Source organism: Styela clava, chromosome 13 (genome assembly GCF_964204865.1).
Source record: "Styela clava chromosome 13, kaStyClav1.hap1.2, whole genome shotgun sequence".
NCBI classification, from domain to species: Eukaryota; Metazoa; Chordata; class Ascidiacea; order Stolidobranchia; family Styelidae; genus Styela; species Styela clava.
In genome coordinates, this window is record NC_135262.1 from 5,923,238 (window position 1) to 5,936,539 (window position 13,302).

Consider the following 13,302-nt stretch of genomic DNA (forward strand, 5'->3'; position numbering starts at 1 on the left):
TGCGACACGTGGCTACGTCATCGAGGCTCTCATTCGCAACCATGTATCAGTGAACCAATCAGATAATAGATAAATTCAAAAAGCATGTTAATTTTTTCCATTTCGGTTGCTATAAATACACCCGTCGTTCTATCGATTTTGAGGGTTATATTGCCTACCCTAGTACTTAGAACGTGAGCATTGCATTGGATTTTCTCGAATATTACCGTGTGTCCTCGCAATAAGACAGGGTCTTATTTCAACTTTCTCTCGAAAAATAACACTGGGTCTTATTTTGGGGGGATTTCATTTATTTTCATATATCAAAAACAAAATTACAAAGTCTAGAATAACGATATTTTCAAATATACAAAATATGAAAACCGATATCCATTTACATATAAATAACACGTTTTCATTAAAAAAAATTCTGGCTAACATAGATTGTTCAAAAATGACCATATCATTCCTCTCTCACACATTTCAGATTATTCATTTAAAACGTGTAGGAGAGATTTCTTGCTATCGACTAGATCAAAAAAAAAAAAAAATCGCGCTATCAACTAGGTCTTATCTTAAGTGGAGGGCTTATATTAAAATCATATTTTAAATTCGAGCTAGGTCTTATTTTTGTATACACGGTATATACGGGGTGGACGCATAGATAGTTCTGCACCAACTACGGTTGCTACTGACCCAAACTTTTCAGCAAACGATGATGAGCCTTTTCATATTGTTTTTCAAATCCTCATGAACACTATTGCATGATATATGGCACACAACCTTTTATGACATCTGCTATAACTCATACAACTAGCATGCATTTTGCTGATGTTCTGGTATTCACTTGACCACCGCATATATTTGAGCTTGTTTGTTTTAGACCTATTTGTCGTTTACCTATCTCGAAAACGGGATAACTGCCGGCTGCATGATGGAATGAAAGAATACACCTTAAATGGCGAGGAAAAGGGGGGAGGGGGGATTCCAAATTTAGGCGGTGATATTTTGGTAATAGTGATAAAACTATGTGTAACTTATAAAAATGTGTTAGGTATTTGACTGATCATCTTCACCGGCATGTAAACCACTTTTTGAATATTCGAATACATTTTTATTTACGTTAAGAATTTAAAGTATGTTGTCACACCTGAAAATAAGGGGAGGAGGGGGGTTGTAGGGAAATAACCGCGCAACAAGCAATGGAGAAGAAAAATAGATGAAAAATAATGTTTTCAATTCCTAAAAAATATCTTTTTCGCACAGAGCAGGATATGTGACGGTACATGATGTATCATCAACACCGACTTTATTATGAGTAGTTTGAATTGACAAGCAATCTCCAGAATGATTCGGTTCTCCCGAGATAAACTGCGTGTTGAAGCTTGAAGCAACAACTCCGTCCGAATAAACATATCTTCCTTCTTGTTGTATATCATTCAGTCCAATCCAATATCGTCCGAGTTTGTTCCGAACCAATTCTATAATTTGCTTTCGAACCTGACAAGAATGTATTCACGTTACAAGGATTAGAAACATGAAATACGTATGCGGAAAACAAGAATATTTAATTGCTAATTGAATATTAGGTATTGCAAGTCAAATAAAGGACTGCCCCACTTTACTATTTAAGGCCAAACTTATCAAGATTTACATGGAACCACGTTAGGACAATGTCATGGAAAAATTCTGAAATGTTTTCAAAATAGCATTTTATGGGCATCATCTATAAATCGGGAATGTCCGTAGACTAAACAAGAAACCAAATATAAAAATAATACCCGTGTATCTCGCATTCCCTTTGCAGCTAGTTTAGAACTTTTCGACTGACAAAAAGACTTTGCTGCTTGCCAATTGAGAACTGAATCTCCAAATAAATATCTGTATTTTCCTCCAATCGTAACCCAACCGTCATCAAGTAGCTGAAATTTAACCTCTAATTCCTTTATTCGTTCCTCAAATCTCGTAATTACTTCTTGGGGAACTTCTCCTATTGGGCCACGATCACCTGTCAATCCAATGGGTCCAATAGGTCCTCGAAGTCCCCTCTCACCCTTTGCTCCGATTCCCCCTTTCGGACCCACTGGTCCCGGGGCACCTTTCGGCCCTATGGGCCCTGTTGCACCTCGCTTACCAGGTCTTCCCGGACGACCAATAGGAAGATCCCAGTCGAGTTCAAATGAGAGTTTAGGCTTTGCAAGAGTAGTGTCGTACTCCACCGAACACGCAGAATCACCATGCACTACGGCGCAGAATGGTATCAAAACGGCAAGAAACAAATACATAATGTTGCTATTTTTTCATTACAATAACTGCAAACAATAAAAACATGAAATAATTCAATCATTCAATTCTTGTCTGACTGGTTTCATCTGATCTAATCCCATACGTGGATAGTTACATGCGAGAGGATTGCTGGACTCCTCACCGCCGTAGGGGGTTCGCGTAACCGCTGGTCGTTTAATGCTTCCTCCACCATCAAGTCCATGCTTCCAAAAACAAATAACTGGCTAACTAATCCCATACTCGACATGGTTTGGTAACCGGACGATAGTCCGTGTTTCGTAATATGATTGAGGCGTCTTATCAAATTCATTCACCCCGGACATAAGGCCTAACACATAACGTCAATGACTTAAAAGTTCAAATCAAGTCAAGTTGTTTCCTTCTACCTTGCTCATCGATAATATCTGTCTCGTGAGTGTCTGAAAGCGTCAGTTATATGCTGTTTACAACCTCATAATTGTTGTCCTCATCGTATTAGCCTGAATTGCTTGAAGCCTCACGTCAATCGGTATTTACTGATCCGCAATATAATTATAATGTGCTATAATTCGTTATAGTCATAGCAGCTCTTGCCTCTGAGCAATTTAGTTGTCGCGCTCAACTCCACAGAGAATGCAATCTCGGTGTTTACTTATGCGCAATTCTAAGCTTTAATTCTTTATCGTCACGGTAGCTCTTGGCTATTCAGCGGTCGCCCGTTACATTGATACGACATCAGTCTTCCTTATTTCTGAGTGAGCGCGCTTGACCTTGCTTGCGCCAATATCCGTGAGAAAATAAAGCCCTCAAGCTTCTTAACTAACAGTTGCCGTCACTCACAGAAAATACCAAAAGAATGATGTTCGGAGGAAAGAAGGCAACTTTGAAAATATTTTTTATATCATAGTCTGGTTAAAAAGAGTGCATCAAGATTCGATTTTGCAGTCTTTTGAATATCCGAGTTACCTCCTCCATTAAATTTTGTGTCGTTCACCTTTCAAGTCCATATCAATTTCCACCAAAATAGACTTTATAAACCTCAGCCCGAGTCCACGCATCTGAGACAAATAACTGGCTAACCAATCCCACACCCGACACGGACTGGTAACTGGACGAAATGCCTTAGTTCGCCACGTGATTACCCCTTTTATCGGCTTCCCCGGAATAAAAATCAAGGAAACTACCAAAAAGGCCAGAAATGTGAAAGAAACCAAGGCAGTAGCTAAGGCCAATAAAAAAACAGGAGCAAAGAAGTGACTGGAAACATCTGGCGCCCATCAACAGCTTAATCCCCGGAATAAAAATATAATTTCTATTCAAAGTACAGTAGGCTAATTAGAGGAGTAAACAAATTTGTACTTGTTCGTACTCCTAGAGCAGACATGGGCGAACTACGGCCGGTTGCGTAGTTCAATCTGACCCGCTTGATGCTGCCACTACCAAACTAAAACCAAATTTTGAAGATGAGCTAAAAATAGCTCAAGAATTTTGTTGAGATTGGGATTAAATTTAGTTTTGGAACGAGGCTCATTGTTACCCACTTTTTCTTTTATAACAGTGTAAATATTGTTCCTAAAATGTAACATTATAAGTCACATTTACATAACCCGCCAGTCTAGGCAGGCAAACTTCTTGACCCCTGGTCCAAAACCTTGCCCACCCATGTCCTAGAGCTTACTTTCCAGGTTAAAACTGTATGGATTATACAGAAAGCGATGACTCAATATTATTTCTTCGATTTCCCCAAAAGCATAAACGATTGACATGGCCAACAGACAGGGCTAATTACCTCATCATGTGATGAGCCAGTATGCCAATTTCAAGAGTCATCATATTTAAAGAAAAGTTAAATTCTACATTTAGTGAGTTTCATTTAACATGATCTTAGAACAAATCTGGCTTTAACTGCAACAAGCAGGAAATTCTCCCCAATGGCCCCTAAAACAAAACATGTGGTTTATATCTGGATAGTTTATTGGATATAAAAAAGGAAAAAAGAGGCATGCCAAGTGTCATTGATCTGAAATTTAGATTCGAAAAATTGATTTTCAAAGCTTCTGCGTCAACCTCATCCGTGCTAAAGGTCGAAGATTATAAAAAAAAATATAGAACATGAATATTCATATAAGTAATGTAAAAAAAAACAAGCAGTTAAGAATAAAGAAAAAATATAAAATTTTTATATGCCAAATAGATGAATATAACTCGTGGTGAAATAAATGCGACACGTAATCACCAAGGCACTTACTCGCAATCATGTAGCATTGAACCAATCAGGCAATAGATAAATTGAATAAAAAACACGTTAATTTTTTTCATTTCGGTTGGTATTATGCCCATCGTTTTACCGATTTTGAGAGTCATATTGCCTACCCTAGCACTTGGGACGTGAGCATTGCATTGAATTTCTCGAATATTAGACACGAAATGGACGTATGGATAGTTTAGCACCAACTATCGTTGCTACCGACCTAAATCCTTCAGCACTCGATGACGGAAGATGTTGCTTTTTACAACTTTACATGACATCTATTACTGTTGCTACAATGGGCTGTCATTTGGCTAATGTCGCGGTATTCTCTTGACCACCATGTCCATTTATTTAAGGTTGTTTGTTTTGGCCATTTGTCGCTACCTTATCTCGAAAAAGATTTATCGGCGACACGATGAAATAAATACACCAAAAATTCTTTCTTTATCTCTATTTATTTTGAGACCACTTTCTGATAACTCTGGATAAACTTGACAGACCACGACAGCCAATAGAGAAGTCCAAATTCTAGAGCAGTGGTTCTCAAACTTTTTGAGCCGCGCCCCCCTTTGAAAATTTTTACAAACTTCGCTCCCCCCCTCTTTTTGCTTTGAAAAAATGCTTTTGTGATGGGCAGGTTGCTATATATTAAGATGGCGCTATAATAGTGTTGGTCTCATAGCGTCATTGCTCAGATTGTTTAGGCATAAAACGCTTCGGAGTACAACTTCGCCATTCACTGTCGTATGTATAAAGCCAAATAATTGTTGGTCATCATACATTTTCGTTTTCCCCCTCAGTTTGCAATACCTGGTAAAATCAAACTAATTTTAAAGTAAAACTAAACACGTAAAATTTGTTTAATTCCTCACTATTGAGCGATGCCAAAATTATTTACTGTGTGTTAAAAATAAGCTAATATTACAGACTTCTTGGCTTGCCTAACGTTTCAAACAAAATGGAGAAGTACAAATGAATTCATGTAAATTTAAAAGCAGTTCATTTTTTAATAGTTATTATGCTTGTGGACGTTTCCCCGACCCTTGACCGCTGAAAAATAAAGTCGCTAAGGCGTTTGCAATTGCATTTTGTTTAAATCTCGATTGTTTTCGTAAGCGTGGCGTGCTATTTAAGCTGTAAAAATCTTAACTTAGGTGTTTAATCTCCTTAAATCAGAAATTTCCCTCGACATATTCTTGTGTCGCGAAGACGATTATAATTACTTTTTTTGTGCTCGAATGGAACCATGACACCTCTGAGGAAAACGAGTTAGTTTTTATTATATAATCATCAGCGACAACGCTAAAGATAGAATAAAGTAGTGAATCTGCAACCAAATATTTCTTTATTGTAAAAGCGAGATTATAAAATACTAAAAATAAAACGGAAAACACCATGAGTTTTGTTTTGGGGTGGACCGCGACAGATTAAAAACACATTCTTAGACATTGCAAATCTTATAAATTCCTTGTGCCTGCGGCACACCAGTAGTGTTCTAAAACTACCGACTTGAAAAAAATTTTACTGCGTGGGATTTTATCGAAGACTAAGGAATTTCTGTAACGGTGTTAAAATTAATCGAGCATTGCAATAGAGCGGAGTAGGAGTTGCAGGGACAGCTCATAATGGTGAAATTGGCAAGAATACAAATCAAAACAAAATGTAATCGGGCACTTTGCCACACATTTTTATGGTTACCGTGGTATTTTGGAGTAGTGGTGCTTTCATTTTATCGACGCAATCGCAGATTTAATTTATCACAATTAAATGAATAAAGCAACCATTTCAAATAAGTATATCGGTCATGGATTGAATATTTTATTCAACAGGAAAACCATTACATATCCGTTGACAAAGTCGGCTCTTATAGCGACTGGCGTAATCTCGAGGACTGACTCAGGATCCGTACCGCGGGGATTTGGAGTCGATGAATATGTATTTTAATTGTACTAAATTGAATATACTTTCTGGGATATTATACCAGATCTTTCTAATGAAGACAACGAATTCGCATGAGTGCAATATATATCAAAACTAAATATAATCGGGTAGTTGGTCACACTTTAATATGTCCGCGGATTGGCGTGGTATTTTAGATCGGTAATGAGTTTATTTTGACATGAGTCGCCGCAACCGCGAGTTACCTTGAACACAAATGAATTAAAATAGAGAGACATTTTGAATGATTGTAGTTATTACCAGACAGAAAAATGTATTATACCACGAAAAAGCCGGTATTTTTAACGAACGTGGAGACCGTTTCAGGAGCCGTTACATGTAAATTTCCGATTTCATCTTGTGCCCCCTCGCGCCCCCCCCCCAGTTTAAGAACCACTGTTCTAGATGAAGAAGAAGAATGTATTCAATTTTTATGATACAAGTCTAAAAAATATCTTTTTCACACAAAGCAGGATATGTAGCAGTACACGGTACATCATCAACGCCGACTCTATTATGAGTAGTTTGAAATGACAAGCAATCTCCAGAATGATTTGGTTCTCCCGAAATAAACTGAGTGTTGGAGTTTGAAGCAATAACTCCGTCCGAATAAACATATCTTCCTTCTTGTTGTATATCATTCAGTCCAATCCAATATCGTCCGAGTTTGTTCCGAACCAATTCTATAATTTGCTTTCGAACCTGACAATAATGTATTCACGTTACAAGGATTCACAATATAAACTGACTGATTGAATATTAGTTATGGCAAGACGGATAAACGACTGTCCTACTTTAATAGATAGGGCTATATTTGAAACAAATAAAAGTAATAGCCTTCTAGCAAAAAATTTAATCTTCGAGCACTGAAAATTGCAAAGCGATTGGTCCAGTAATCAAAGAGAAAAGCGATTTTTTCTGTGACAAAAAACAATATGATAACAAAACGATCGTTATGTCCACTACCGTGTCCAATAAAGTAACCAAGTCAAAAAAGTAATAGCCTACCTGCGTATCACGCATTCCTTTTGCAGCTAGTCTAGAACTTTTCGCCTCACAAAAAGACTTCGCTGCTTCCCAATTGATTACTGAATCTCCAAACAAATATCTGTATTTTCCTCCAGTTGTAACCCAACCGTCATCAAGTAACTGAAATTTATCCTCTAATTCCTTTATTCGTTCCTCAAACGTCGTAATTACTTCTTGGGGAACCTCTCCTTTTGGGCCACGATCACCTGGCAATCCAATAGGGCCAATAGGTCCCCGAAGGCCTCTCTCACCCTTTGTTCCAATTCCCCCTTTCGGACCCACTGGTCCCGGAGCACCTTTTGGCCCTATGGGCCCTGTTGCACCTCGCTTACCAGGTCTTCCCGGACGACCAATAGGAAGATCCCAATCGAGTTCAAATGAGAGTTTAGGCTTTGCAAGAGTAGTGTCGTACTCCACCGAACACGCAGAATCACCATGCACTACAGCGCAAAATGTTATCAAAACGGCAACAAACAAATACATAATGTTGCTATTTTTTGATTACAATAACTGCAAACATGAAACATGAAATAATTCAATTCTCGTCTGACTGGTTTCACCATATACAATTAGTTGACTTAGAATTGACGTGGCACATCAGGCTAAGCGTTACGAAAACGCTCGCCATCGCACCTCTGATTACCTTGCGTGGGTTCGCTGGTTTGAATCCCACGCGGGGATAGTTATGTGCGAGAGGATTGACGGAATCCTCGTCACCGTACGGTGACTTGCGTAACCGCTGATCGGTTACGGCTTCCTCGCCATCAAGTTCATGCCTCCGAAAACAAATAACTGGCTAACTAATCTTAAACCCGACATGGTTTGGTAACCGGACGATAGTCCGGGCTTCGTCATGTGATTGAGCCGTCTTATCGACAAAACACGTCAAGTTGATTCCCTTTACCTTGCTCATCGACAATATCTGTCTCGTGAGTGTCCAAAAGCGTCAGTTATATGCGGTTTACAACCTAATATGCTATAATTTGTTATAGTCATAGCAGCTCTTGCCTCCGAGCAATTTAGTGGTCGCGCGCAACTCCGCTGGGAGATCAATATCGGTGTTTACTTATGCGCAATTCTAAGTTCAATTTTTTATCGTCACAGTAGCTCTTGGCTATTCAGCTGTCGCCGTGACTTAGCTAGGAGATAAGTTTCCTTTGTTTCTTAGTAAGTGCGCTTCACCTTGCTTGAGCCAATTTTTTTGAAAAAATAAAGCCATCAAGCTTCTTAATAAACTAACAGTTGCCGTTACTTACAGAAAATACCAAAAAAATAATGTTCAGAGGAAAGAAAGCAATTCTGAAAATATTTTTTATGTCATAGTCTGGTTAAAAAGAGTGCATCAAGATTCGATTTTGCAGTCTTTTTAATATCCGAGTTACCTCTTCCATTAATTTTTGGGTCTACCCTCTTTTTCCCTCTATTTTCCCTTTACCCTGGAATAAATATATAATTCCTATCCAAAGTACAGTAGGCTAATTAGAGGAGTAAACAAATTTGGGCGCTCTTGAAGTATGTTCACCAACATGGCGCACAACCTGAACCCTAACCTGGTACACATACTATGTTCAGGTTGTGCGCCATCTTGGTGTACATACTTCCGGAGCCCCAAATTTGTACTTGTTCTTACTTATAGAGCAGACATGGGCGAACTACGGCCCGTTGGGGAGTTCAATCTGACCCGCTTGATGCTGCCACCACCAAACTAAAACCAAATTTTGAAGATGAGCTAAAAATAGCTCAAGAATTTTGATGAGATTGGGATTAAATTTAGTTTTGGCACGAGGCTTATTGTTACCCACTTTTTCTTTTGTAACACTGTAAATATTGTTCCTAAAATGTAATATTATAAGTCACACTTACATAGCCCGCCAGGCTAGGTAGGTAAATTTTTTGCCCCTGGTCCAAAAACCTTGCCCGCCACTGTCCTAGAGTTTACTTTCCAGGTTAAAAAAAAACTGTAGGTATTATGCAGAACGCGATGACTCAATATTACTTCCTTGATTTCCCAAAAACTATTGACATGACCAACAAACAGGGCTAATTACCTCATCATGTGAGAAGCCAGCATGCAAATTTCAAGAGTCATCATATTTTAAAAAAGATAAGTTATACATTTTGTGCGCTTTGCTAAGCACGGTATTAAAACAAATCAGCTTTTAGCTGCAACCCAAGCATGAGAATCTTCCTATTGTGGAGCCGCTAGACAAAAATAACAGTTTCATCTGGATAGTTTATTGGATAATGCAACGACAGATGTATTAACAGCAACCGGAATGGAAAAAATTAACGTGCTTTTCGAATTTATCCATTATCTGATTGGTTCGATGCTAAATGGCTGGAGAAATGGCTAAATGGCTAAACAGAAATGGGAAAAAAACGTCCGACACTTAATTTAAAATTTTTAACTTTGATTAAATACATAGCCTAAGCATGTCAAGTGTCATTTAACCTGAAATTATAGCCCGGAGAACATATTTGAAGGGTCGTAAGGGTATAAAAAATATGGAACATGATTATTTATATAAGTAATGTAAAAAACAAGCAGTTAAGTTTGAAGAAAAATGTCAAATTTTTATATGCCAAATAAATGAATATAACTCGTGGTAAGATTTATTTTAATATACGTCATCAAGACTCCTATCCGCAGCCATTTAGCATCGAACCAATCAGATAATGGATAAATTCAAAAAGCACGTTAATTTTTTCCATTCCGGTTGCTGTTAATACATCTGTCGTTTACCGATTTTGAGAGTCATATTGCCTAACCTAGCGCCTGGACGTGAGCGTTGCATTGGAATTTCTCGAATATTAGACACAAAATGGAAGTATGGTTAGCCCCAACTATCGTTGCTACTGTGGAAAAATTTTCAGCACTCAATGACGGTAGATGTCGCTTTTTTTAATTTTTTCAAATTCACACAAACACTGTTGTATGATATACAACTTTATGCGACATCTCCTATCACAGTTGCAACAATTGGCTGTCATTTTGCTAATGTCTCGGTATTCACTTGACCACTGTGTCCATATATTTGCACTTGTTTATTTCAGATCTTGTTGTCGTTACCCAGTCTCGGAAAAAGGATAACTATCAGCTGCACAGTGAAATAAATACACCTAAAATTCTTTCTTTAACTCTATTTATTTTGAGACTACTTTCTGAAGACGTGTCTGAAGTTGCCTGGATAAAATTGACAGATCACAACAACCAATAGAGCAGTCTAAAGTCTAAATCTAGATGAAGAGCGGTCTTACTACTTACTGAACGGTCTTACTACTTACTGAATACAGCGCGAAACACCGCAAAGAGCGCAAAACAGCGCGAAACAGCGCAAAACAGAGGGAAACAGCGCAAAACAGTGTGGAAACAGCGCAAAACAGAGGGAAACAGTGTGAAGCAGAAAAAAAATTTTGCAATGAGTTCGGGGCACCTTGTTTTGAGTTGGAGTACCACGGCAGCAAATTAAAAACACAAACCAACGTATGTAGCCAGTACAACACAACCTGAAAATAGTATGTGTGTGTGTGTGTAGCGGATTCAGGTTATGCGACATATTGCTGCACATACTTCTGGAGCACCAAAAAGGTAGATAAAATTTCGCATGATGACCTATAATCCGGTACATAACCTTGTAAATATGCCGGAAATAGCGCCATAAAACCATGGCGAGAGGCGCCGTGGTTCTTTCGTGGCAGGAGGTGGTAATGACTGCGTCTCCTGTTTTGCGCTGTTTCCCTCTGTTTTGCGCTGGTTTCCTTCTGTTTCGCGCTGTTTTCCTCTCTTTTGCGCTGTTTCGCGCTATTTTGCGCTGTTTCGCACTCTTTTGCGCTGTTTTGCGCTCTTTGCGGTGTTTCGCGCTGTATTCAGTAAGTAGTAAGACCCGATGAAGAGTAATGTTTTCAATTTCTATGATATAAGTCTAAAAAATATCTTTTTCGCACAAAGCAGGATATGCAGTGGTACACGGTGTATCATCAACACCGACGTTACCATGATTAGTTTGAATTGTCAAGCAATCTCCAGAATGATTTGGTTCTCCCGAAATAAACTGCGTGTTGGAGCTTGAAGCAACAACTCCGTCCGAATAAACATATCTTCCTTCTTGTTGTATATCATTCAGTCCAATCCAATATCGTCCGAGTTTGTTCCGAACTAATTCTATAATTTGCTTTCGAACCTGACAATAATGTATTCACGTTACAAGGATTTAAAATATGTGTGCGCAAAACAAGCTTACGCAATGACTGATTGAATATTAATTAGTAAATGCATTTCAGATAAACGACTGCTCTAGTTTATTGTTGAGACTGAAATTATTGAGGTTGACGTAGGCTTACGTTTGAATAATGCCACGGAAAGATTTTTAAAATAGTATTTTATGAGCATCTATAAGTCGGGAATATCCGTAAAGTAAAAAATAGAAACCAAATCAAAATATATTACCTGCGTATCTCGCATTCCTTTTGCAGCTAGTCTGGAACTTTTCGACTCACAAAAAGACTTTGCTGCTTGCCAATTGAGAACTGAATCTCCAAATAAATATCTGTATTTTCCTCCAATTGTAACCCAACCGTCATCGAGTAGCTGAAATTTATCCTCTAATTCCTTTATTCGTTCCTCAAATCTCGTAATTACTTCTTGGGGAACTTCTCCTTTTGGGCCACGATCACCTGTCAATCCAATGGGGCCAATTGGTCCTTGAAGTCCCCTCTCACCCTTTGCTCCGATTCCCCCTTTCGGACCCACTGATCCCGGGGCACCTTTTGGCCCTATGGGCCCTGTTGCACCTCGCTTACCAGGTCTTCCCGGACGACTAATAGGAAGATCCCAGTCCAGTTCAAATGAGAGTTTAGGCTTTGCAAGACTAGTGTCGTACTCCACGGAACATGCAGAATCACCACGTACTACGGCGAAGAATGTTATCAAAACGGCAAAAAACAAATACATAACGTTGCTATTTTTTAATTACAATAACTGCGAACAATAAAAACATGAAATAATTCAATCATTTAATTTTCGTCTGGCTGGTTTCACCAAATCCAATGAGTCAATCAGAATTCGCGCGACTCATCGGGCTAAGCTTTAGGAACAGTGATTACCTTGCGTGGTTTCGCAGGTTTAAATCAGATGCGTAGATAGTTACGTGCAAGAGGATTGCTGGACTCGTCGCCGCTGTAGGTTGAGTCACGTAACCGCTGGGTCACCATCAAGTCTATGCTTCCGAAAACAAATAACTAGCTGATCGCAAAATTCGTTATAGTCATAGCAACTCTGGCCCTGAGCAAGTTTGTGGCCACGCGCAACTTGGTGCTTAATTCTACACTTCAATTTTTTATATCCGCGGTAGCTCTTGGCTATTCAGTGGTCTCCCGGACTTAGCTTGGAGATCAGTTTCCTTTATTTCTCAGTGAGTGCGTTTGACCTTGCTATGAGCAAATTTCCTTCAAGCTTCTTAACAATCGACAGTTATTTGTGAAAATACCAAAAGAATGATGTTCGGAGAAAATAAGGCAGCTCTAACTCAATAAATTAGGCCGTTTGCTATTTCATTTCATCTCAAATCTGGTTCAAAAGAGTGCGTCAATTTCCGATTTTGCTTTTTTAAAATTAGTTATTTTTTTTATTAAGTTTTGAACCGTTTACTTTTCAAGTCCATATCAAATTTCAATAAAGAAGATTACCTGCAGCATAGGCAGTACTAAAAAACCTTAGCCTAAGCTTCCGAGATAAATATCTGGTCAAACAATCTCATACCCATTGCGGACTGGTAACTAGACAATGGACTCGTCTTATCGGGTTCCTCTTCACCGGGATGATATGTAATTCCTATCCTGAG

General features: G+C 38.6%; 3 protein-coding genes across 3 annotated transcripts; all 3 read right to left on the reverse strand.

Annotated features, from left to right (window-relative positions):
* Positions 1-269: 269 nt before the first annotated feature.
* On the reverse strand, positions 270-2,309 carry LOC144431294 (uncharacterized). The gene is made up of 2 exons (XM_078119230.1): positions 1,761-2,309; positions 270-1,479 (listed from the first exon to the last, which is right to left on the reverse strand). The coding sequence occupies exons 1-2, from the start codon at positions 2,262-2,264 to the stop codon at positions 1,222-1,224; spliced, it is 762 nt and encodes a 253-aa protein (XP_077975356.1). The 5' UTR covers positions 2,265-2,309; the 3' UTR covers positions 270-1,221.
* Positions 2,310-6,815: 4,506 nt separating this feature from the next.
* LOC120332202 (collectin-46-like) lies at positions 6,816-7,968 on the reverse strand. The gene is made up of 2 exons (XM_078119352.1): positions 7,442-7,968; positions 6,816-7,135 (listed from the first exon to the last, which is right to left on the reverse strand). Exons 1-2 carry the CDS (start codon positions 7,943-7,945, stop codon positions 6,878-6,880), a joined length of 762 nt encoding a protein of 253 aa, XP_077975478.1. The 5' UTR covers positions 7,946-7,968; the 3' UTR covers positions 6,816-6,877.
* Positions 7,969-10,588: 2,620 nt separating this feature from the next.
* Positions 10,589-12,449, reverse strand: LOC144431461 (uncharacterized). The gene is made up of 2 exons (XM_078119615.1): positions 11,910-12,449; positions 10,589-11,643 (listed from the first exon to the last, which is right to left on the reverse strand). Exons 1-2 carry the CDS (start codon positions 12,411-12,413, stop codon positions 11,386-11,388), a joined length of 762 nt encoding a protein of 253 aa, XP_077975741.1. The 5' UTR covers positions 12,414-12,449; the 3' UTR covers positions 10,589-11,385.
* Positions 12,450-13,302: the final 853 nt, after the last annotated feature.

Bases quoted from the DNA above. Each gene is read 5' to 3' on its own strand.
- LOC144431294 (XM_078119230.1), bottom strand. From the start codon at position 2,264: ATGTATTTGTTTCTTGCCGTTTTGATACCATTCTGCGCCGTAGTGCAT. The intron at 1,480-1,760 runs GTATTATTTTTA...CATTCTTGTCAG, and splicing joins AGGGAATGCGAGATACACGG to GTTCGAAAGCAAATTATAGA.
- LOC144431461 (XM_078119615.1), bottom strand. From the start codon at position 12,413: ATGTATTTGTTTTTTGCCGTTTTGATAACATTCTTCGCCGTAGTACGT. The intron at 11,644-11,909 runs GTAATATATTTT...CATTATTGTCAG, and splicing joins AAGGAATGCGAGATACGCAG to GTTCGAAAGCAAATTATAGA.
- LOC120332202 (XM_078119352.1), bottom strand. From the start codon at position 7,945: ATGTATTTGTTTGTTGCCGTTTTGATAACATTTTGCGCTGTAGTGCAT. The intron at 7,136-7,441 runs GTAGGCTATTAC...CATTATTGTCAG, and splicing joins AAGGAATGCGTGATACGCAG to GTTCGAAAGCAAATTATAGA.